The sequence below is a fragment of the Lycorma delicatula genome, chromosome 3 (genome assembly GCF_047948215.1).
Source record: "Lycorma delicatula isolate Av1 chromosome 3, ASM4794821v1, whole genome shotgun sequence".
NCBI lineage: Eukaryota > Metazoa > Arthropoda > Insecta > Hemiptera > Fulgoridae > Lycorma > Lycorma delicatula.
The window spans coordinates 136135983-136162918 of NC_134457.1; the positions used below are offsets into that span (position 1 = coordinate 136135983).

Consider the following 26936-nt stretch of genomic DNA (forward strand, 5'->3'; position numbering starts at 1 on the left):
TAAAGCCTGAAAATAGAATGAGGCAGAATATAAATAGAATAAAAAAATTAAAAATAGAATTAGAGGCTATAAAATAAGACAATACATTTTATTATTTTCAATGATGATTAATATGATAATTCAGAAGATATATTAAAGAAAAATCTAATAAGAATAATTAACACTCAACAGACTACATGTTGGAGTAGATGTAATTTTATTAGTAAATAAAATGTGTTGGTGAAAAAAATATATAACTATAATAGAAATTTATACACATTTATAACTACTACACATATCTCAGAAGAATACAGTTTTAACATTAAAAAGTAACAGAAAGAGCTACAAAAGAATATAAATGTAGTAATTACAACTTTTGTAAAATAAGTGTAAATATGTAAATACAATGTATGTGAGTGGATATACATACATTTACATATATAATGAATTTATATATGTATATGTATTATATACATAACAGCCTTGGATAAAGATTTCATTAAAAGAAACATATGTTATATTGTGTGAATATTGGTCAAAATGTGATAAAAGAAACAAAGAGTTTCAGTCCAATGAATTAATAGTAGATTTTTGAAAAAATGATAGTAAACTAAAAAATATATATAGTAACCTAGTTACTCTTACAACAAAAGAATGATAAAAGTTAATTATTTGGTTTTAATAAGCAACTAGTATTGTAAAATAATAAACACATCATTTTTTTCTTAATTTCTCATGTTCTTTTTGGGCAGATTTTGATTTATCTTTATATAATAAAATAAAGTGTATATACTTTATATATAAGCTTTATATAATAAATAATCAGCTAAAAACATTTCACATCAAATATTAAATATAGGAATGAGGACTGTTAAGAATTTGATAATCATTAATTTTATGAGTTTTGGTCAAATTAGTGAAAATCCCTTTTTAAAAACAGTTACATACTCAGTTTCATATTCACATATTTACATTACTATTCTCTTTTATTTGATATTACCCACACAATGCCTCAATAATTCTTCCAGTGCCCCAATTAAATTACAAAGTGTATTAAAAAAAAACATGGTATCAAAAGGTAAAATTAATTTTAACAAAAAAAGGAAAGCCTATAAAAATTAACTTCCAAAACGGTTCGTGAATTTCATTATTTCAAAACACTATCTTTTCCAAAAAATGAACTCTTTTAGAAAATAACTCGTTAATAGTTGCCAGTTGTTAATTTTTAACATCAGGAGAACAAAGAATAAAACAAGTAATCATTTAAAACAAAATTTTAAAGAAGTTTAGTAAAATGTATCTCAAAAACATTTAAAACAAAGTTTTAGTAATACAGATACGTATCTTAAATGAAATGTCCCTTTATACATCAGTAAATGTTTTATAAGGAATAATATTATTTTTAGAAATTTTTTCTAATATACCGATGTATAATGGGACTGTCTTTAGATACATGCTAATGTATGCTCACATAAATACATGTATTCTAAAAGCTCGCTCACACTAATTTTTGTTTAGAATTAATAGACATTAAATGACTAGTTATGAAATCAACAGAATGCTGACTTCCAAAGGCTTTCAGAGATAGTTTCTGCTGCTTCCTCAGTGGAATATTCAGTAGTACTGTGGTCTATGGCACACCTTTTTAAAAGTTAAGAAATCCATTTAATATGTAATCTAATAATACACATTCAACCTTAGTTGCATGATTTCATTTATTAAGCTATTGTTGATGAATTTAGTGCATTTTTAAATTCTATACTGATCACATTTCTTTAAATCTTCATTTAGGGCTTTATGTAAAATTTGCATGTTGTAGTTAATATCATTAACACATCACGTATTTATGAAGTAGTTTGCAAAATGTTTTTATGAGTAGTGGCTTGTAAGTATTCCATGAATCTATAGGTAATATACATCTGAACTGTCTAATGTATAAGAAAGTTGCACATTCTAGTTGTATGGGGTGAATAGAGCTACTGTGGTATGCATAATAACAGCGACAGAGGATTATCTAAGTATTTTGAAAGTGTGTTTGTTATCTAAGTTGAATATGGAGAGTTCAAGCACGTTCAGCAATTTATTATGTTTATATTCTGCAGTGAAATATAAATTGAGTATTATCTGACTGTAACAACGTACAAACATACAACAATAAGCATAAACAAACTGATGTGAGCAATGTGTAACATATATGATCAAATGTTGTGTGGTGTTATCACACAACTATTGTAACATGTAGTTACTGCTACATTTTCAGGAAAAAAGGTTACTATGAGATTTCAAAAGAACAAACCACAAATACATCATACAGCTTACTAACAGGCACTGACAAACAAAACAATCTTGAAGTAAATAAATTAATCACCAGCATTTTCACTAATTACCACATTGTACAGATCAGATGTAGATTCAAGGATTGAATACAAGCACTACACATAAAATAAAAATAATTTTTCAAAAAGAAGATATTAAATGGACTCATACAACAAAGGTTGAATATATTATTAGATCACATTTTAAGAGAGTGAATAACTTTCAAAAAGATTGGTATTATAGATAGCATTGTTACTGAATATATTACTGAGAAAGGGATACATAATTACCTCTGAAAGGTCTGGGAATGTACTGCTAACTTGAAAGGGAGTTTAAAATTTGGTTTAATATTTAATTATTTTTAAGTGTTATCACATTTTGTCATTCTTTTTAATGAATACAAATATATTTAAGAAAATCAGGAAGTTATAGTGAAATATATACATTTTAAAAACAGAAAGCATAAATGTCCTGGATTTTTTTTAGTATATCATAAATTTAATTTTTTTAAAATAACTTCTTTAGATAATAAAAAGAATAACATTTCTTAAATCCATTTTGAACAATATTTCAAGAATGAACATATTAATGTTTCTTCAAAACATTATGTAACATAATTTTGTTTGCATAAAGAAATGTAATTTGCCATTAAAAAAATCAAATAATTGCAACAAAACCTACTACATATTTATAAAAAGTCAGGTGGTATGGTGCTACGAAGAATCATCTGGAAGATTAAATTATGTACTCTACCTCAGCAAATTCAGTATAATATGTAAAATACAATGTATGACCAACACTACATTACAAAATGTAATAACTTGTACTGATACTGATAACAAACTTATCAGAGGAAAAAATACATTAATAATAACAATAAATATAATTAATATTTTTCCATTAGCAATAATCAAAGAAAGCATGCACTAATTAAAGAGTAATAATAATAGCAGCTGTAATAATAATAATGATAATAAGGCAGACTAATAATCATAATTAATAATTAACAATAAATAACAGAAGCGCTCCAACTGCATAAATGTAAAAAAGATTTTTTAGAAAAGAATATGTATGTATATAAAAATTTTGCAATTCGTTATACCACATGCTTTTTTATTAAAAATGTATACTGAAAAAAGCAGGCATTAAAAATCTAAATCATGTGAATGTGTGCTGTGTAAAGATAAATGAATAAAAACTGCTAACTCTCATAAAGCATAAAAATTAAATTCACATAATAAAAAGGTATTTTGTTTATACATTATTTTTGTAACTTAAGAGATAAAACTTTTTAACCATAGTTTTTGGTTTAACTGATAACAAATATTTTAACAGTACCTTTTGCCTTGCATACAGAAATGTATCCTCGTATTTGATGTCGTGTACACTATCTATGTCTTGATTAAAATGAAGGATTTAAGTGTATATTTCTTTTATGGAGTTTTATTAACTGATTAATTTTTTCAAAACTGAACACAAAGAATAAAATAATTTTATTCTAAAAATTACACTGTATAAAAAAAATCTTGTAATTAAATGAAAAAAATCTCATTAAGGGTAGTTAAAACAAAACTGAATTTAATTACAAAAATTTTTCTAATTTATTTAAGAATAATTAAAATCTATCAGGAAACAAACATGAATAACCGACATTTTATGTCATCATTTAAATTATCAATTCCGTTACTCAAGAGGACAATAATTAATTTTTTTTATATAAATTAGTTTGAATTATGAAAATAAATAAAAGCGCAATTGGAATTTCCTACATTAATTTTTATATATACAGCACTAAAACTGTACTGAAACTAACAAGAACTCTAGAATTACACATTTATAATATCAAAAATGGAAACAAAAAAGCAAAGAATGCAACACCTCATGAAAATAAAAAATAATTTTCAAATAAAACAATAATTTTTTTTAACTATCTTCAATTGTAAATTAATTCATTAATCGAGATGGCATAAGGAAAATTTTTTCATATCTAGTAATGTTATCTGTAGTAGCATTACATGTTATATGTAATACAAGGATCTCCCTACAATATGTTTCAAAATGTCTGAAAAATCTCACGGAACAATATTTTTGGAACAAAAATATAGAGAGTAAGAATTTAATAATTCCAGTATAAGAAAATATAGACAGTATTCAACGCTAGATTTAATTTAGCCCTATAAAGTAGCAAATACAGAGAGGGTGCAGAGGCCAAATTACTTCACAAAAAGATATGTATAATAATATTAATTAAAGTTTATAAACTTAATACTTTTTTCTTGAGAGTGGAAGCCAAACTCTTGTTAACTTATGTCTCTATGTAAACAGACTCCATCATTATTAAACTATAATTTACACAGCTCCCTAAAAGGACATGGTTTACTTGTGTAATGAATCTATCACTGTTGTTTAGCTTGCACAAGTTAGATGCAACACTGTAAGCCAATTCCTTTTGGAACTAATAAACACAGCAATTTTTAGAAGTTTATAATTAAAAGTAAGAGTAATTAAAAATTAATTTTAAAATTTATAAAACTCTCACTTTCAAGTTAATTTCCAGCCACATTTTGGAGACCACCAAAGAAGGTGATAATAATAAGATTCAAAAGATCTTTAGAACAAGTTTCATTAATTTGAAAGTGAGTCTTTCATAATTTTTAAGTGATGTCACATTTTGTCATGCCATTCAATACTTCCTTAAAAGTTTGCTGGCAGAAGATTGTTTCTGGATAAACAAAAAACTATATGAAAAAACTGGATTCTGCTATTATATTTTCCTATAACCATGATAAAGGTATGAAGCAAACTTGTAGAGCAATGAAACAAATAAAAAGTTATAAGAATTAATCTCAACTCAACTATAATTTAATTAGTTACAAAAAAAGATCAAAGAAGGTTCATAGTCATTAGAAGGCTAGTTCAGAAAAACATTACCCTTCTACGTTTACACAGCTGAATCTGATAAAATATTAAGTCTGCTTGCAAAAATCATTAAAAAATAGTCAAGTCTAGTCAAATGATTTCAGAAATATGGACATGTTGAATCAAGACAAACAATTACTCATGAAATTTTAAACGTTTGGCTAAAGGAATAGTATAGAATTTTTTTCATCTCCGACATAAAAAGCAGACTTCATAACACTGTATTAGTGATGGAAAATAATGAAACTTCTTTAATTCAACTGTAACAGGAAATTAAACATAATGTTTGAGGATGACTCTTCATATGAGAAAAAAAAACAGTTGAAATAATATGTAATTTTAATCATTTTGAAAGAGAAAAGACTGCATGAAGGTTTCATGAAAAAAAGTGGAATAAAATATGTTCTACAAGTGAAAATAAAAGAAAGTTTGTGAAAACTAAGATCTATAAAAATTTCATTTAGAATTTACTACCAGTAAAAAATTTCACCTTTATTTCTGCTTTCACAGTAAAATGAGACTTAACAAGATTCTGGGACGAAACAATTGAGGTTTTCTCAGAAAAAAAAAAGATTTTTAAAACTGTACCTCAAGTAATTTTTATAAAAACTATTGTAAAACCCAATAATTCATCAAAAAGAATTCAATAAATCAAAAAAACAATTTTTTTAAGTCTGGCATAGATTTACTTTATCAAATTGGTAATAAACAAATAAAAGTTTATAATTAAATTTCTTGAAAATTTAATTCTGACAAAATTTATACAAGTGAAATAAAAGTATAAGAAATTCTATTTTTATTTAAAACAGAAGTCCAAAATAAGGCAGAAAAATATTACAATTTTAAACCAAATTGATTATCTCCTTAATATTGCAAAAAATTGTACCAACAAAATTAAATGCTCACAATGAAAAATTAAATTAAAGACAAATTTAGTATGTATTTAAAGTTAATAAATTATACAAAAATAAATAAAAGATTATAAATATAAAACCTTTTCTTCGTTATTAAAACTGAATTTTAAAATTATTCATTTAAGACTTTTTTATTTCACAAATCAACAATATTGATGGCTGATCAACAATCAAGTGTTGACTACTGTATTTGAATAACTTTTTATACTTACAAAAGTGAATAAAATACAGCACAAGCATATCACAGTTCAAAAATGTCTTTCTAATTTTATAACAAAAACACACAGGCATTATTATATAGCAGAAGTGTGCTAACTGATTACCGTATTTATTCGAGTACTCCCCGCCCCAGAATAACCAGGATTTTCCGGGGTGAAAATCTAAAAAAAAAATTGAGTATATACCGGTATTTTAAAGTGCAATACATATGATAAAAAAATAGGTAAATACGAAAATATTCAGAAAGTAAAGCATTTAATTCGTTCATTTAAATTACAATATTAATATTACATTAATAATTATAAATTAATTACCGTAACTACTAGTTTAGTTCAGAATCAGTAGGCCAGTAAAACGAAAAGAAAGTATCATGTTGAAAAGATCATTTCAAAACACTTTTTAATATGGGATTTTATTTTTAATTATCGCTGTCACTGTCAATGTCTGTAGAAGAGTTACCGGTAGTAGCCTCTACGTCACTCTGCCAAAGGTGATCGTAAAATAAAGAATGGGATTCAGTAAATTCAACATGACACATTCTTTATGACGTATTTTCCATTGCATCCATTTGTTACAAAATAAAGAATTCCAAATACTTCAAAAAGAAAATCTCTACTACTTGCAGAAAGTTCAAATTTACTACCTTAAGATAATGTACTGAGGCTAAGTATCTAATTGGTATGAAGAGAGCTTTCATAAAATAAGTTTTATTTTATTTACTGAAAAGGAAATTTTTCATGAAATGGAGTAATAATAATAATAATACTTGAAACAGTCACAGTGTTCTGAAAATACACATGTTGCAACAGAAACTATTCTCCAATGCAGATTTCATGTAATTATTTGATGTAGTATTGATAGAACAAAGTTATGAGACCATCCATTTTTTTTTTTAGAAACACCTTATGGGAAATGTGTGCATAAACCTTTTTACAGAATAGCTTACCAACTCTTTTAAAAGATATTCCTCCACCAACAAGACAGCAAATGATATTCAAACTTGATGGGACTCTGTCACATTTTTATAAATATACTAGCAATTTATTTGAACATAAGTTATCCAAAATACTGGATTGGGCTTGGTAGACCAATTAAATGAACTCCAAGACCGCCTGATCTACCACCAGTATATTACTAGCAATGAGATCATATGACAATTTTTTATGTTCAAACAGAAATGTAATACAAGGAATAAGTTACTGATGAAAATTTACAACACGGATTAAATTATATGAAATAACCCTGATGCAATACATAGAAAACCAAAGAATTTTAGTTTAACCAAATTGAGAAAATAGAGACAAAGGAAATGTTGAACTTCTTATGTAATTGTACATGATTTAATAGATTTTCTTATTTTCACTTATTTTGAGGAGTTAATTATATTCTTGCAAACACAAAAATGTATCTTTTTTTGAAACATCAAAATATTTTTGGTTTAGTTTAAAACCTTAATTTTAATGGCAAATTTTTGTCTGCTGTTTTAATTAAAAATAAATTTTGTTATACTTTTATTTGTTTTTGATTTTTATTTACATAAATTTCTCAGAATTTACATCTTTACATATTTTGCTGTAAAGTTTTATTTATTGGCAATTTAAATATGCACTTTTGCTCCAAACCTAAATAAAGTATGTTTTTTAAACACATTTTTGTTGTTTTTAAAAAAAATTATATTGTTTCTATAAAAGTATTTTAAGAACTTTAAACAAAGTTCAAAGTAGATGTTTTAAAAAAAAAAAATTTGATTTGATTTCATGAACATTTTCTTGGAAACTGCTGAAAATATAGATCTGGAAATGTTTTTCCTAGTTTAAAACAGAAAACAATAAATTTTCCCTACAATTTGTATTCCAAGAACTTTGTAATGATATTTTTTACCATTTGAGCAGAAATTAGGGCAAATGTTTTCACTATCCATAACTAAAAAAAGAAAGTATTTCTAAATCTATGTCAATAAACTTTTTCTATATTTGCACCAGTAGAACACATCCTAGAATTATATATGCTTCTTCATGAGACACTCTGAATAACACACAAAATTAAATTGGCATTAAAAAACAAGAAAAATTTAATCAATTTAACATAAAATAAAATAAGCAATGCTAATTAGATGAAGAATGTAGATTTTAAACCTTTAATACAAAAAAAAAGCAATAAATACGTTACACAATTTATTTTCACATTTATTTCATAATTCAACATAAAAGAACTTCTGAAATCCTGTGGCATATTTAAAACAATATATTGTTATATATTTATAAAAAAAAATCATATTAGAAAACAAAAAGCTGCAAATATAATTAAAGCAGCATCATTATCTACATAAAACAAGCTGTGAAAGATTTTAAAATTAACTATCAAGGAGAATATTACCTGGATGTTTTTTACATTGTCTATATAAAAAATGGTGAAATATTTAAAAAATCTTATAAATAAAATATCCAATACTGTGCAAAATGTGAAAAATAATTTAAATAGCAATTTTGCAAATTCCAGACTTACATTATTCCAGAAATTTCTCACCTTCTTATGCAGTTATCAGTTTAAATTATTGCATACTAATAATTTGCTAAAATATTGTATAAACTGCATATCACAAAAACTGTAGTTGTGCGAAATTATCTCATATTACATATTTTATAATAATATAATATACAGTATTTATTTTATAATAACCTTTCAACTAAAAATAAAGGTATGCTTATTAATATTAATGTATCTGTCATTTCTGTGCTACATAGCTAACTATTATCTTCAACAATTTGAAAGGGTTTTTATTCTTCAGGAACACCTAACAGTTTTTAAAAAGACATTTTACTAGTAAAATCATTTTTATAAGTTGTAATACAAATATGATAAAAAATTAATAATAATTTTATTCCTTGTGCTCATTTTTGTTAAATTTTAATTACTGTATTTTATTATAGTTCTGTAATAAAAATAATTCTAAAAAGATCCATTTAAACAGTTGGTGTGCCCTGACTCAGTTAGATGTATATTTTTAACGAATTAGGTATTAGATAAAAACAAAAAAAAAAAAAACGAAAACAAAAAGTGTCTCTCAACGGCGGGCGAGTTAGCAAGCAGCGTGTGAGTCTATCTGGTGAGTAGGGCAGGGTACTACAAATCAAACTGCCAATAAAATTGCCATTACTCAACAATTCAATAAATCACCACACAATTCTGACAATATTATACTTATGATTATTAATAAAATTGTAATTACTTTACTATATGTTAACCAAAGAAAACCTAATGGAAGAGGTTATAAAATTTTATCTTAGCGTTAATAATAAAATTTTGTTATCATGGCTTACAGTAGTAAAATATGGAAGTAATCTTTTTAAAGATGCAAACAAAATAATTAATACAGCACTGGGAATATTAAACAAATTATGGATAAAAATGAATGGTTCTTTCCCAATCATTTATGTGTTTTTTCTAATAAGATCAAAATATAAGTTTATAAATTAAATAATCGATCAAAACTGAGAAATAATGAACGAGAAAAATCAAGTATAAAACTTCATGGTAACTTGACTTTAAAAAATAAGTCTCCAGGCGATAATTAACAGCACTTCAGTAGAAAAAAGGAACAATTACTGCTCAGCCACTGAAATAAGATTAACTTCTATAAAGGAATATACCTGCTACTGAATATCTCATTTTTAGTCAAAACAGATGCATAAATACAAACCTTTTTTGAGTTTTGTGCTTATCCAGCAGTTTTAACAGACTGAATGATAAAGAACAGCCAACACACAAAGGAGTTGCATTAATAAACTGATTAAAAGTAAATCATATAAAACAATATGCATATTTTAAGTAATGTATTCCAATACATCAAATTTCTATTCATGGAAAGAATAGAACAAATTCTAAACTTACAAAAGTTATGAAAATGTTTACTAAACTTTAGTCAGAATGAGTGGTAATTTATTTGGATGAATAAAAGCATAATTATGATATTTAATACATGTAAAAAAAAAAAAAAATTCACGGCGTTATGGCGCAGCGAAACAAGGTAAAGCTGGCGACGGGCGGGACGGGCTGGGCGAGCTAGCAAGAAGAGAACAATAACAATTACAACTGTTTGTTATTAAGCACTATCGTACCATCAATATAATTCTGGCTCAAGTCGCCTTTCACCATCCCTTGCTGCATCATCAACATTCCAACATCTGCAAAAAACATCTGCCACCATCACTTCCAAAAAAAAAGTATTATAACTATATTAAAAATTATATATCCTACTATTAATCAATGAAAAAATTTTTAAATGTCAAAAATCAGTTCAATCCTGTCCTCAGAATTTGAATTAATTTAGATGAATAATTTTAAACATATAAAAACAACTTAAAAAAAAAAAAGAAAAATATTGACCTATAATAAACTATTTTAGACGAATCCTTTTATTGCCATCAATAAAGCTTTACTTAAAATAAATACTTAGTGTTTTAAAATTAAAAATTCTTTTATAAATCAGATTTTTTGTTTAGAGAACAGAAACAATTTAAAAAATTTTGAGTGATAGGTTTTAAAGACAGTTATAAATTAATTAATTAATTAATTAATGAAAGCATGTACTTCTCTGCAATTATTATTTGTTTTATTTGTGATTACACTTTCATCCAAAAGAAATCCTCAAACTGGGGTTTGAGTCACACTAAACTGATTGGATTGGTTTTAGGAAAAAAGAAAAATTTTAGGAGAGGTAGGTAAATGAATGTGTACTCACTGATAAAATATATAATAAAATTTGAGTAACTCACATTTTGTAAGTAATAATTACAAACTGTTTTATTTTTATTTTTTTAATTATAATTTTTATTATTCTACTACATTCATCAATAAAATAAATAATTACTCACAATTGCAAATGTTCGCAATTTATTTATTTTATTTTCTAATTTTTTTTAAGGAAATAATTAAAAATTTTTTAAATTGATTTTATATGACAAGATTAAAAAAATTATAGGCTAACCTCATAAAGAAATAATGTATACTTACATGAAGATTAAACAACTTAAAATTACATTTATTTCAAAAACTAATCTTTAAAAAAACTATTACTTGAAAAATTAAATACAAGGAAGTAACAAATACTCATTTAGCCACAAGATTAATTCCATTGATAGTTATTGTACATTAAGAGAAACAATAAAAAGTTAGCAGTATACAAAAACTCTGATATCAGATTTTCATACAGTTTCAATGCAATGTAGAAACACTACTTCATTTTCTTTGCGTTCAATGCTCGTTCAGCTAAATAAAAACATCAAAATTATGATATAAATGCTATAACATGACAAAACGTTTGAGGCAAAAAAAATTCTGAATTTTAAACAAAAATCTTTATTTCTGAATAATTATTTCAATTTAACCAGTTGAAGTAACAACAATTTCACAACTTTAAAATAAAATTTACAGAAATAAGTAAAGTATAATTTATGATTAAAAATAAAATGTGTAATTTGCAGAAAAAAGTTGAATGAGATGGTATCATAAAAATATCTCTTGAAATAAAGCATATTTTCAGAGTTAAACATAAACATACTTTTTATTTACACACATTTTTAAAAAAAATCTTTGTTTTTGTTTACAAAATATACCAATTTCAATCCCATAATACAACGAAAATAATTATAAACCACACCAAGCACAGTGAATAGAAAAAAAATCCCATTGATTTCAATTTTCTTCTTTTTTTAAAAAAAGAAAAAAAACACCTCTAAAAAACATAACTCTTTTATCAATCTAATTCTTAATGTCTACTGATGTAAAAAGTTGAATTAAAAGTACTAGTGATCTAAAAAAAAAACTGTATTCAAGAATAATATGCTTTTACCTCATGAACAAAGTGATATATGTACCCTGCAACATCTACAGCAATTCTGATTTAGTTTCAATAAGAAATAAAAGAAAAAAAAATTGATTAAAACTATTATTTTCACAAAATAAATTACAAAATAAATATTAAAAATGGTGTTTAATTTTAAGATGTCGTAATTTGTACATACAGTTCAATAAATTTAAATTAAAGGAAAAAGTTAAATAAATAAAAAATCATTTAAAAAATATAATGAATCCAGTTTTACCTTTGTGAAGAAAGGAGATGGTACTTCAATTTCTAAAATAAAGAACTAATTAAAAAATATATATAAATAGCAGTAAAGCAGTATAAAAACCCCAATATGAAATATTATATTTCATTAATTTTACAAACACTTCCCCAAAGACCAAATTCATGCACGAACTTAAAAATAGCCCGTCATAATGGCTACTTTTATAAACAGTGAAAATTACAATAATTTCAAACAGTTTTCAATCGCAAAAGCATGAAATAACTCCAATAAATTAAGCAAAATTACTTATCACAAGCAATTTTATTTACTAATAAAAATTAGTTATAATTTACTACTGGAAGTATTTATTTATTCTTTTCTTAAATATGGGACACATCAAATTGTGCTCCTAATTAATTCTTTCTTCTTTTGACAAAAATAATCAGAAAATTTTTCCACAATCATGCATACTATACAAACAAAAACAAAATAATCACACTATAAAAAAAACTTTGCTTGCTGTAATCCAAAATAAAACAAATTTTATTATTAATGATTATTTTACTTGCCGTTATTACTCCCACTGTCATTAAATGAAAGTTGAAAATGTTGGAGCTTCAATAATGAAACGCAATCTGCTAAAATCAATACTTATGAGCAATATAATATCAGAAAATCCTTGTAAATAATAACCTAATAAATACTTTTTGTCTTTAAAAATTTCCATTACAAAAAGAGAATCACAAAAGCAAAAAAAAAACTTATAAAGTTCAGCTTTTTCAAGTTTAGGTGATAAAGTAATACTGCTTCATTCAGTAAGCTATATTATAAATTCTGAAAACTAGAAGTTCTTTTAAGAAATGCATTATTTATTTCCATGATCCATATTTAATGAAAACAATTTCTTCATATTAAAATTAATATAATTCACAATAAAATACAAGAATGTATATACATAACTTTATATACAATACATATTCAGATAGCTGTATATAGAAAAGGAAAGTATGACATTGCATTTTTATTAGTGCAAGGGACCAGCAACAACCACAGCCCACAAATCCACAATTCAAAACCTTACACTAATTACTTTAAAAGAAAAGAGAAAAAACATAAATCACAAGATTAATCTACAAGCTTTGGTGAGGTAAGTGCAATGAAAAAAGAATAATACATAATAGAATTTTTATAAATATCATACTAAATTAAAAGATATTACAATAATATTCATCTCCTATTAAATTTCATTAAATGTCTAGATCACCACACAATAATAAGTCAAAAAATATACGTTAGTTTCATTTAATACATTTAGGGAAACAAAAATTGAAATATTATGATACAAATTTTAACTATTTTTTAACTGAATTAAAAATATAATCATAGTAAATATAACTGTCTTTTTATGAGCATTCATCAGAAACTTTAAAGTAGAGAAAAAAAATTGTGTCAAGTTACGCAATTACTGCTTGATATCAACCATAAGGCAATTATGCCAAGGCACTCCTCCCTTCAGAATTATACATAAAGAAATTATATAACAGAAAACTCTATAACCAGCTATTCTATCACTTAAACATTGCCAAATTATATCATGATTCTACAAGTTTTGCTTTTAAAATTTACATTATGAAAGCTGTCAAGCATATACTATGAAGAATACTATTATGTTGAACAAATGAGTGCTTATAAAAAGCACATACTTTGAGGACAATAAAAGTAAAGTAAGAGTAAAAATAAACAAATGAAAATTCTTTTCCATTCTTTTGTTCAACATAATTTCCAAGCTAGTCCCAAAACAATCTTTCTGCAAAAAATTACATCCATGTTTGTCAGTTAACATATGTACTCATTCCAGGAAATTAGAAAAATGAACAGGAAAATTCTTGACCTCACACTAACTGGTATCCACTTCTTTGAAAGCATAAGAAATAGCTTTTAGGAGCTTTCATTTGATGAAGAAGTAAAAAAAGGAACTGTTTTTTGATTCACAAGAGTATAAATCTGTATCCTGAAGGTATTTTGAAACTAGAGTAATGTTAAATTAATAAATTTTTTAAATATCTTGGAAGCTATATTGAAAAATAAATAAGCTTCATTATAGTACCTAGTTGAAGGCAACTGGAACAGAATGATTTATATCAATTGTACCTAACTTCAGAAATTCCCCTTGAATGTTCATATTAGTTCTAAATAACAGAGGACAGAATGTCTCCATTTCACTATTACCCATAGAAATCTCCTCTTTTTTCCATTGAGATGTTTTAAGCTACCACAAAAATAAAGGTTCATTTAAAATACATTTTTCTGTGAAAAGCGAACAGTTTAAGAATGATTCCAACTCAATCACAGGCAGATAATAGAAGATAATCAAAGAGTAATAAACAGAACAATGAACAATATGCCCAATAAGCAAAACTAACTGATGACAGTATACAATGAGCTCTTACTGAATGTAGAAGTACATGTTCTACATTTCATTATTAACAACTTTTAAAATAATATGTTCGAATATATAAATGTTTCTTTTTACAACAATATTAGAAATATGTATCAATATCTGGTCGAAAGTACCGACCAAATAAGCCAACAGGTTCACAGAAAAATAATTGCTAAAATATATATTTTTTAACATAATTGCAAAAATGAACTAGCTTATTCCTAAAACCCTATAAAGTATTCCTGAATCTGCATTTAATCTCTTCATAAAAGTTGAACAAATAAAAATTCACATTAACAAAAATACAGAATAAAAATCAAAGATAATTTTATGGTTATAATAAGTGCTGATGATCCTTAGAAATGCAGTAAAACTACCTCACATTTTCAAACTATCCCTTATGAGTTGAATGAATCACCCCTCTAACAACCCTTTTTTTTCTTTCCTGAATAGGTACCATCAGAAATCTGTCAGCTGCCACCATTGCTGCACCTGTAGTGCTATGCTTGCACAATCTTTTAGCCAGTGTGACAGCTCCTTCCCTTATGGACTTCTTCAAGGACTTTGTTTCAACTAGTGGTAAATTGCCTCTTGGCTATAGTCAGACTTCATATTCCAATCCACTCTATGAAAGCTATAGTAATAATAATATAGATATATATATCTCAAATATCTTTTTTTAATAATAAACAAATAAAATATTTGAAACAAAATCATGAAACAGATGATAAAGTGCATTAGTATACTGATTATAAATATTATATAAAGTAATGAACATTTAATTAAAAATATTGTATACAGTTCAAAAATTATTTCCAGCACAGTTACATAATTGACAAAAAGAACACGTATATAGAAAAATAAAGAAAATCTATAAAGTATTTTATGGAAACTGTAGGAAGCAAAGTTAAATGCCATTTTTCTATACAGATATCAGTAATTTAGTACCACATTAAATAATTTAATTTTACATTTCAAAATGAACTAACTGATCTTTATATTACTTGAACAATTCACAACAAAGTCTACTTAATGACAAAATTCTAACTAACACTGCAAAAAATATATTTAAAAAAATCATGTTAACACAACAAAAAAAAACACTGTTACTATTCCAAATTTATGTAAATACTAAGATTTATAACTTTATAAAAAAACTGAAGTTTTACTATTCTGAATGTAATGAGAATTCATTGTATAAAAAAGTTCAGTCATAATCACACATTTATTACCTCTAGCCAAACTTTCTCAGAAATGCAATACAGTTAATGCAATAAAGTTAAAATTTAAAAAATTTTAAATGTTGAGCAAGATGGAAAATAATATTATGAATATTTAGAAGAAAACTATAAACAATATTTCTTAAAATTGAAAATACTATGAATACAGTAAAACCTATGGAAATGGTCATAATCTACTTTTCAGAAACAAATTTGGAATTCAAAAGGTTAAATTAGGTATTGATAAAGTAGGTGTTGTTTTACTCTTGATATTAATAGTCTTGTATTACATTCCAAAAATAAATATAGCCTGCAGTAATTTTTTTGTTACAAATAATGTAATCTGATATTAACATAAGCCATGATTTATACTTATAGACATTAAAGAAATTTGTAAGTTCGTACAGCAATTTTTTGTTGGTAGTAAATAATAGATAATAGCAACTATAGAAAAGGACTACAAGATGAGTTATGTCTTATAGAATTACCTAATTCACACAAAAAATCTTTTAACTAGATACTTACTCAAAACAAAAAAATAAATCCCACTCTCCCTTTAATTAGTATTTTGGAATTTAGTGTTCAAAAGGTGTTAAGAAAGGTTTTTTGTATTTAATACTTTGTACTGATTAAAACTGAATTTAATGTCTGAAACTTGGGTTTTAAACTTTAGGTATATTTTTCATCACACTTTATGCTGTTATGCAGCTAATTTACGCCAAAGATTTTTAACACTGAATACATCTTTGGTAAATCTATTTACAACTTGAGGCTAAAGTGCATTTATTTGGGAATATGCATTTCCTAATTTATACATACAAAAGTATAGAAAAAAGAGATAGATATTTATAAAAAATTTAAGTGAAAAGGAATGTAAAGCAGACCTTTAATCTTGTCATACTATTAGTGTATGAAATGTAAATATAAGAAACATTAAATCACAAAAATCCTTTACTTGTTTAGTGTGTAATAGTTAACTGATTTAACTGATAATTCTATAAATCTTTACTTTTTACAAAGATGTTTCAGAAAAATAGTAATTTCAAAAATAAATAGTAGTTTCAGAAAAATAGTAGTAGTTTCAAAAACATTATCCAAATTCCAATAATACACATTTGGACTATTTTCACACACTACAAAACAAAGATTACAAAATATTCAGATCTACTTTTATTTTCAATTTATTATTATTTTCAAAATATGTCTTGAAAGTGGAGACCTGGATGCAGCTTATTACTTCATGATGTTTGCAGCCACTTTTCATAATGTTTGCTCAGTAATGAATGAAATTCACTTTCAGTGTCAGTTTTCAGTCTATCAGCATATAAGAGTTGTTCTGAAAACAAAATCTTACTTTCCTAGTATAATAGCTCTAGAGGTATGCATGAACATGAGCAAATGTACATGTGTTGGCACGTTTGAAGCTTAATAACTTTTGACTGGATAAACCAATTTTGATTGCACACAGACTGGTATATACAGGGCAATTTGTCGGTAAAAGTTTGGCATCAATATTTCCAAGGAGTGGGGTAGATAGCCTCTTTGGGATCCATTTTCTCAAAATTTTGCAAATATAACCCCACTTTATATTAAGCTCAGTATATGCATACAGTTTTTATCTTACAATTTAAAAAAAAAAATTCCCCTTTCCCATTCATTTTTTTTTAGGAAAATTTCTCCTAACATATTATAACACCAAGAACAATTTATTTTTTTTACTCATTTTTAGTGAATTTCCATAGCTATGGCACTGTTTTCTATATCCCTATCAAACCTATAAATAAAACTTGTAATTAATTTTACTTGGCAATAACTCAATAAAACTCACTAAATTATTCTCACAACCACTACATAAAGCTATACTCTAAGCATTCTCCACTAATTGTTATAGAGAACTCGTAACAGAACTGTTGTTTATTAGTGTCAATAATGTCGTTTTGTAAACTCTAGTTTTGGTATTTCCTTATTTAGGTAGTCAGTTATCAAACATCCACGTATGAAAATATTCAAAATTACAACAGGGATGCTTAGATTTACCTAAAAATATAATGAAAAATAGCCAATCCAAGTGGCCATTCTGGCAGCACCAGGTTATACTGTTATAACCATGCAAACTAACTTTCAGTACATTGCCAAAATCACATAGGCGTTTACTTTGACACCAATAATCTTGGTCTAATTTCTCTTAAATATTATCTGTTCAAATGAAACAAATTCTGTTCATAAAATTCTAACACGTGACACATACACATTTTTACAGAGATTTTAACAGTTGAAATTCTGAAACAGCACAATACATTCCCTTTCTTATCATTTACTACTATTCAACTCTCTTTAAAGTTTTATATCATTATTTTAAATTCAAATTTATTTTAGATCAATTTATTTTTTTTAAATTCACCATAAAACAATGAATATTTTCAAATATACGTGGTTTCATCTCTTTCTGCCCTATTTAAAATAAGGAAAATGTAAGATAAAGCATTAAGAAATTAGAAAAAAATATAAGCAGGCAGCTCTAATGTTAATACTCACATTTAATGACATGTTACTAAATATTAACTTAAGGCATTTTCAAACAGTTTTCATTAATATCTGCCAAAAAGTAAAATTAATTTCTATGACAATAAAATATCATTACAGATTACAAAGTGTGATATCAAAATAAAAATTTTCAGAACTGTTTTACATACAGAAAATGTGACTTGAAGTAAGTAAATAATAATCCATGAAGCAATTCATTTATTGCATTATGAGTGAAATTTTTCTTCCTACAGAAATGAACAGGACTATTTTTCATAAGAAATATGAATTTGCTTTTATTAATTTATTTTTTTAATAAAGCTTTATTTAGTTATTGTACAAGTTATTATAGACTAATGGCTTTATAATAATAAAATGGATAGAATTCCCTATTTCAAAAAAATGTTACACATGGAGGATTATATGGCTATCAATATGACTAAACTTCCCTTTCATTAATTAACTTCCCTTTCATTTTTATACTCAAAATAGCTGAGTAAACCACGAAGATATCCATTTCAGACTTCTAATTGTTTTCTTAACTTACAATGGATGAGAAAACTTTCTATTATTAATCTACCTTTACAACTGAATAAACAAGTTTTATACTAAAATTATTTTATAAATGAAAAAGAAATGAGAAGAAAATCAGCCAAAAATTTACAACTACAAAAAACACACTTTCAAAACAAACTAGACAAAATTTGTCATCTCCCTAACATAAAACTGCAGAATAAGCAAAATAAAACCATTTAATTTATATTTAATAATTTAATTAACAAATCAGCTAGTAATATGAAATAAATCTGATAATATGAAATGTAAACCTCCTCAGCAGAAATTTTTTGTTACCAGCATTCATAAATCAATTATTCTGCATAAAAAAAATTAATGAAATAAATCATAACTCCACTAATGATAATTTCAATTACTGAATATAAGAGGGAATACTAAAAATATTAAAACATAAACAAAGGCTTAAAAATTAACACAAAAAAAAAAAAATTTAAAAGCAAGTTTTTCATCTCTTGTATTTTTTTCTTCAAACAATTGTTCAACTAAATTTTCAAACATCAACAAGATGAATGTTAAGGCAATAAAAAAAATAATAGCAGCAAAGACCTGATCATACATTTTAATCACCTAATGTACGAATAATAAATAAATAACTTAATAGATCCCCATAATAATAATAATACCATAACCTCTTAATCATGTATTTAAGCCTACTGATTAATTATAATTGTGCATAAAGATTATCTATCTGATTTTTCCATAATTATCTTTAAATGTTAAAATAGTTACTAAGGAAAAAATGTAATAACTGCTATTATTAACTGAAAATAAATATGCCTTTTATAATGTACTGATGAATTCTATTGACAATAATACTACAATATCATTATAGTATATATAAAGTCATAGTTGATTTCAAAATAAGAAATTAATGAAGAAAACCCTGGTAGAAAAATTAAAATAAAACCACTGAAACAGTACTCTTTAATATGCTTTACCATCACTTTTAACAAAGAACAACTAACATTCTATTAAGAATGTAAAATCCTGTTACATTTAAAACCGACACTCAAATTCTTACTATTCAAGCAAAGTATATTAAAAAGCGTAACGAATGTTTTAACTTCAACAATATTCACAAAACAAGCAAATTTTAAAATGTTAAGTTTTTTTTAATAGTGTCCGAACAAAATGTTTAATGGTAATGAGTCACACATGTTAATCTTCTTTGGTGAAAAGTTTGAATTTAGTTGGTTTGACATATGTTGACGAAATGCTGGAACATTTTGCAAACCACAAAATGAAATAATGTAAATTAACAATCTATTAAGTAGACACTACTTCCAACACTGTTAAGTACCTGGAATTTCTTTAATGAAAAGTATTTACAAAGATTAATCACAACAGGTGGCTAGAAACAGTGGTTCTAATGTATTCTGTTATTGCACCTCCTGGTTTTTAATCATGGGCAGATATCAAACAAATTATATAAAGTAAAAACATGAATTTGCTAAGAATAAAATCTTGAACAGCCAACAAATGAACCTTTTAATTAAAACAGTTAACCTAGATGTTTCAGAACATATTTGGAAGTAATTATGGGATTAGTCGGTGAGATAACAGTCACATAAACACTAAATATCATTAAATGAAATTAAGATTTAAAAGAATTATTCTAAAATGTTTTGATTCCATCAGATTTTATTGCATTCACTGCAACAATGAAAAATGTCACTATAAATTACTAATACATTAAATACTTAAAATTTCAGAAATAATTAAGTATTTTTCAATTCTGAGCTTAGTTAACTTACCTCTTCATGAAAAAAAATTATAAAGCATGAAATACCACATAATATTCTTTTATATGAAAATCAGTTAAGTATATTTAAAAAAATGTAATAAATGAAAATCATTACAGAAATATAATTTCATAATATAGTTTAAGGTGCTTCATACTGTATATTAACAGAGCAGATGAAAAAAAGGAGGGAAATAAAAGTTATATTAATTAATTAAATAGTCTACTGTATATTTTTTATCCATTCAATTAACAGAAAAATAAATATTATTAAATATGATACCTAAATGAAACAATAAACTTCAATTATATTAATTAATCAATAAGATTATAAAAGCTTTCAAAAGTTTGCCTTTAGATGCATTACATATACAAGTAAAATAGTTACAATATGAAATATATATATTTCAGATTAAAATATTAATTTAATTAATAATTAAATGCAACTAATAAAACAGTCTGTAACAAATGAGTTACAAAGAAATCACAAAATAAACAACTCAGCAAATTCTAGTATTCAAAACATTACCCATCCTAAGCTATATTAACTTTTAACCACAATGCAACTTACTCGTCGACAAACTTCATTTTTTTATAATTATTATCCGACACATTATATAAAACAATGAATGATAATGAATGAAATATAAGAAAATATAAGAAACAAATAAAAAAACAAAAAACTATTTATAACATTTCTTTTTAATTGAAGTATAAGAATGAATGCAGCAACAGCAGCCTTGGTCAGCAACTAAACTTGAAACTTGATAAGAAACAATACAAGAAATTAACTGAAACTGATTCAACACAACCTGGACAATCACATCAGAAAAAGAGAATAATACAATGACAATGACAATAATAATAATAATAATAATAATAGCTAAAACATAACATGACATAACACTTTCAATACTTTACTAGTAGTAATAATAATAATAATAATAATAATATAGTATAATAATAAATATGATATAATATAATAATATAATATAATAATAATATCAATAATAATATAAAGTAACAATACTTAAATAAGAGCAGCAAATAGACTGAATAGAAATTAATATTTAAAAAAATAATTATAAAAAACAGCAGACACTCACAGTTTTTGCATTTGCATTTCTTGATTAATGTTTCATCCTTTATATCTTCATGGCAAGCCTTGCAGTAAAACCATGCTCTGAAACAAAAGTAAAAAAATCAGTTTTTATTCAAATGTTCAAGTCAAATTTTTAAATGAGATATTGCATCAAAGTAAAATATTTTGTATATGTCTTATCACATCAAGATTCATATACAGAGTGAATGAGTAGGAAAGGGAAATAATTTTGAAACTGATTCATGAGCTTAAAATAAAAAAAAGTTCATACAAACATTTGTCTGTCCAAAGACACTTATTATCAAGTTAAGACTAGAAAAATATTTTGCCTGGATTTCACTTCCTAGATGAAATGAGGTCATACTAAAAGTTTTAAGACATTATGCAAGGGGTAAACCTGATGGTTTCTTTTTGGTGTTTAAATACTTAATCAAGTAATGATCTGAGTACATAATCTAATTGAAGTTAAATGTAAGAAGAGTTTTTGTGAAACCTTTGGTGTTAGAGGAAGGTGCAGGGATGTTAGACCTTGCGCTTCCATGGTCAGATAATTTGATAGTTGAGGGTTATAAGTTATAATAGGTGGTCAAGATTGGAAAAGGCCATACAAAATCAATAGTAGATTGTATAAATACACTGATGGAAATATCTGCCAAGGTATTTGCATCAGTGGCATCCTGACGGAGGCTGTTGTTACCAAATTTAGTGGATCTAAAAGGCAAACTCCGGTAAAGTCCATCAGGGCTAGGAGGGGGTGGTGTGGCAACCAGGATCATCACAAAGTGGGTATCTTCCCCTACACGAATCAGGATGATGGTTTTTTATGTTTTTTGACTTGGTACGTCTTCGAACTGTATCTCTTGTAATTAAAAATTAAAAACAGTTATTTTTACTGCACTAAATGAAGATCTTTGAAAAATTAAAATACTTTTAAGTTACTTTTAAAGAAATACTCACTGTAGTTTATACTGTATGAATTTACAATAAATGTTCGAAAATTCCGTCGCTGATATCGATCCACTTTTCAACTCACTTCTTACATTTTCTGTCACCAACCTAATGATATCTTTACCTTCCTTGATGAGGGGAGCAGCACTGAGAATGCGAGCTATCAGTATATCTATCACATGTCTCAACCTTTTGCTTGTAAATTTTGCATTCCATCCATCCCCATTAACAGTAATCTAAGGCAGTAAGGTCCAACATTCCAGATGGCCAATTTACTGGCACCCTTCATCCAATCCATTTACTAGTATATTTTTTTCTAAGAATTGTCTTACTTCATTCATGAAATGTGTTTGTGCTCCATCATATTGTTAATACGTTTCAATTCATTTTGCCAATGAGAAATTTTCAAGTACAGTAAGTAATTCATTGTTTAAAAATTTCAGATAATTTCTCTCAATGACACATTGTTCAAGTGTGAAATGGCCTATTAATTGGTTATAGATCATGCCACACCAAACATTCACTGAAAATCTTTGCTGGACATTTGATTCAACTACAGCATGTGTTTTCTTCAGGTCACCAATGAGAATTTTGTGTATTGTTTATGCCATTACAAGAAAAGGTAGCTTCATCTGAAAATAGCCGAACAGAATTAAGAGATAATTATTGTTAACCCATTGACAAAACTGCAGTCGTCTGGCATGGTCACCAAGCTGGATGTGTGAACTTCCTGAGCATGATAACAATGCAATGAGCAAGCAATGTCCTCCATATTGTACTTTGTGGAATGTTGAGTTGTGGAAATTCTTGCGTGCTTCTTGTAGGACTTGCTGTATGACTTGAAGGTTTCCCCTTTCATCACTATGTTCCAGTCAACGTAGAGATGAAACATGAGCGCAGAGAAGTGTACCAGTCTAAAGAAGATTATTAAAAATTCTACAAAATACTTTACAGTTTGAAACTACTCATCCAGATATTATTACAAGAGAGTTCTAAGGTTCAAATCCTAGTAAAGGCAGTTACTGTTATAAGGATTTGAATACTAGATCGTGGATAGCAGTGTTCTTTGGTGGTTGGATTTCAATTAACCACACATCTCAAGAATGGTCAACCTGAGACTGTACAAGACCACACTTCATTTACATTCATACCTATCATCCTCATTCATCCTCTGAAGTAATACCTTATGGAGGTTCTGGAGACTAAACAGAAAAGAAATAAGATATTATTAGAAACTATGTCAATATCAATCCACCAGAGCTGAAGCTCTTAAATTGCAAATGCCATATACAAAAATCATATCATCATATTTTGCATGAATAAAGAGATGCAGCATTTTTCAAAACAAGGAATTTCACTTTTTAAGTTCAGATTCAATTGGAAAAATTTAGGTACAGTTTAGAGAACAACAAAAAACACTACACAACTTGATTCTCAGAAATAATGGAACAATCAAAATTATGTCAAAAACAACTAAACTTATAGGAGTATTCAAGTCAGTATGATTAGTATTCAAATTAATTTTGAAGCATAGTTAGTGTTGCCAACCTAATTTTTTAAAGGTTTAAATTTATTGTACTAAAAACAGCTGTTTTTAATTTTTACAAATTCATAATATTGTTTCAAAGTTTTGTTCTGTTTTGTTTTTAATAATAAAATTTGATTTTTTATTGTTTTTCAGAAACTTTTATTATATAAATTTTCTACAAGTTTTATAATAAAATTTTGCATTCATTAGTCATTTTACAAAGTTTTTGTACTTAAAACCTAAAAAAGAAATGTGTTTTGTTACCAAATTTTTCTGTTTTTAGTTGGAAATTTACGGGAAATACAATGTGAAGACTGTTTCATTTGATTTTTCAGATCAAAAACATAAGAAATCAAGTTTAAAAAAGAAATTTGAATATCCTTAATTAATAAAATGTCTGACTTATTGATGAGAGAACTATATATCATCAGTCTTGTCATTTCAATTTAAAATTTATTAATTGACGATATATGTACAGTACTTCTTTTTTCAAAATTTACTGAGCAATTTAAAAAAAATATGTACAAGGGAACCCAAAAATATTTGGAATCATGTGCGCTGGCCGGAGTTTCCATCCATAATATGCAGTTCTCCTGCTGGGAGAGCATCAAGAGACATTTTCCGTGACAGTGATTTTTTTTATGAAAGCTGTTTCGCCTGCTTCTCATTGTTTATTATGGCACACTAATGAACAGCCCAGCCATGAAGGTTTGCTTCCTACTCAGGAAAAACTGTAAAAACTATTGTGATGTTGAAAACAACTTACAAAGATAATGCTATAGGGAAAACTCAAGTGTACAGATGGTTTTCATGTTTCAAAAAAGGTGAAATGTCGATTGATGACCAACCTCATTCTGGACGTCCTTTAACTTCCCAAACAGATGAAAATGACAAAAAAATTCAGGCAATTTTGCTTGAAGACCATTGAAGGAATCGAGAAGTAGTTTGGAGTAACCTGGACCTCGGTTCAGTGAATTTTATCAGAAGATTTGTAGGTGAGAAGGGTTGATGCAAAGTTTGTGCCAGCTCCTGACTACTAAGCAAAAAGATGGTTAATTGGAAGCTCGCCGTGCTTTGAAAGAACAACTCCAAACCGACCCAGATTTCTTTTCCAAGATCATTATTACTTGTAAGGAATCATAGTGATGTGGTGTTATTCACCTGATTTAGCTCCTGTGATATTTTTTTCCCCGTGAATGAAGAACATGAAAAGAAATAGTTTTATTGATATGAATGAGAGTTAAGAAAAATACAAGAAAGATGCTGTCACAGATGAATTTAAACAATGTTTTGACCAATGGAATAAAAGATTGGACAAATGTATTGGCTGTGATGGAGAGTATTTTAAATGGGATTGAAGGTTTTTTGTAAAAAAGGGATTAATAAATTCTGGTTATTTTGTGTTTCTCCTCATAATTCACCAATCTCATTATACATGAATTTCAGTAAGAAATTGTATGTTTCATCCATTAAAAATTTTTATAAATTCAAAAATTAATGTTATATTAAACAAATATAGATTAGTTATAACCATTAGACATTATGAAGATTGATAATAATTAACAGACATATTAACTGATAACCACACAATCTTTGATACTGGTTAAACATTCTACAGCAGAAGTGCTGATTCAGACAGTGACAAAAAATCATAAAATCCCTAGTAAAGAAACTTAAAAACCAGCATGGAGTAATGATAAAGAGTTCTGCCCAATCCACATTTAAATGAACTGAATATCACATAGACAATGTCAAAATTGAGATTAATTTAACCTTACATACTTTCACTACGCTATTTCTCTTAATTATTTACACTCCAGCACTGATTACCTTCCTTTTTCCTGTTTAGCCTCTGAGAATCACCATCAGGTATTACTTCAGAGGATGAATGACGATGATATGTATGAGTATAAGTAAAATGTAGTCTTGTTCAGTCTCAGGTCGACCATTTCTGAGATGTGTGGTTAATTGAAAGCCAACCACTAAATAACACGGTATCCACGATCTAGTATTCAAATCCGTATAAAAGTCACTGTCTTTACTAGGACTCAAATGCTGGAACTCTTGACTTCGAAATCAGCTGATTTGCAAAGACATGTTCACCACAAGACCAACCCAGTGGGTTAGCACTGATTACCTGGTTCCAGTTATTTATATTGTGCGTCAATGAAACTAGAAAATGAAAATTTAAGCTTAGAGCTTAGTTTAATAAATTATTACTCTGCCAGCCACATCAATGCATATACACAACCAATTATTTTATTTCCTCACACAATTTTTTAACAAGATCATCTGTTCATCAATAGCAAAGCATGCTTTGATACAGAAACTTTCTCTGTTTAACCAGTTCCAATGAGGCATTCTGTATAAATATTTATAATACAAGATTTTTGTCAGTAATAGTACACTGTAAAATAATATATTAATGTTGCCATGTAATAAC

At 26.4% G+C, this 26936-nt stretch overlaps 1 protein-coding gene across 1 annotated transcript in view; it reads right to left on the reverse strand.

Moving 5' to 3' along the window:
- slo (calcium-activated potassium channel slo) overlaps positions 1–26936 on the reverse strand; it is a 537563-nt gene that overhangs the window by 143761 nt on the left and 366866 nt on the right. The window contains exon 14 of the mRNA XM_075360629.1: positions 22022–22098. Coding sequence (XP_075216744.1) covers positions 22022–22098 — 77 coding nt within the window. The remainder of the gene's footprint in view (positions 1–22021; positions 22099–26936) is intronic.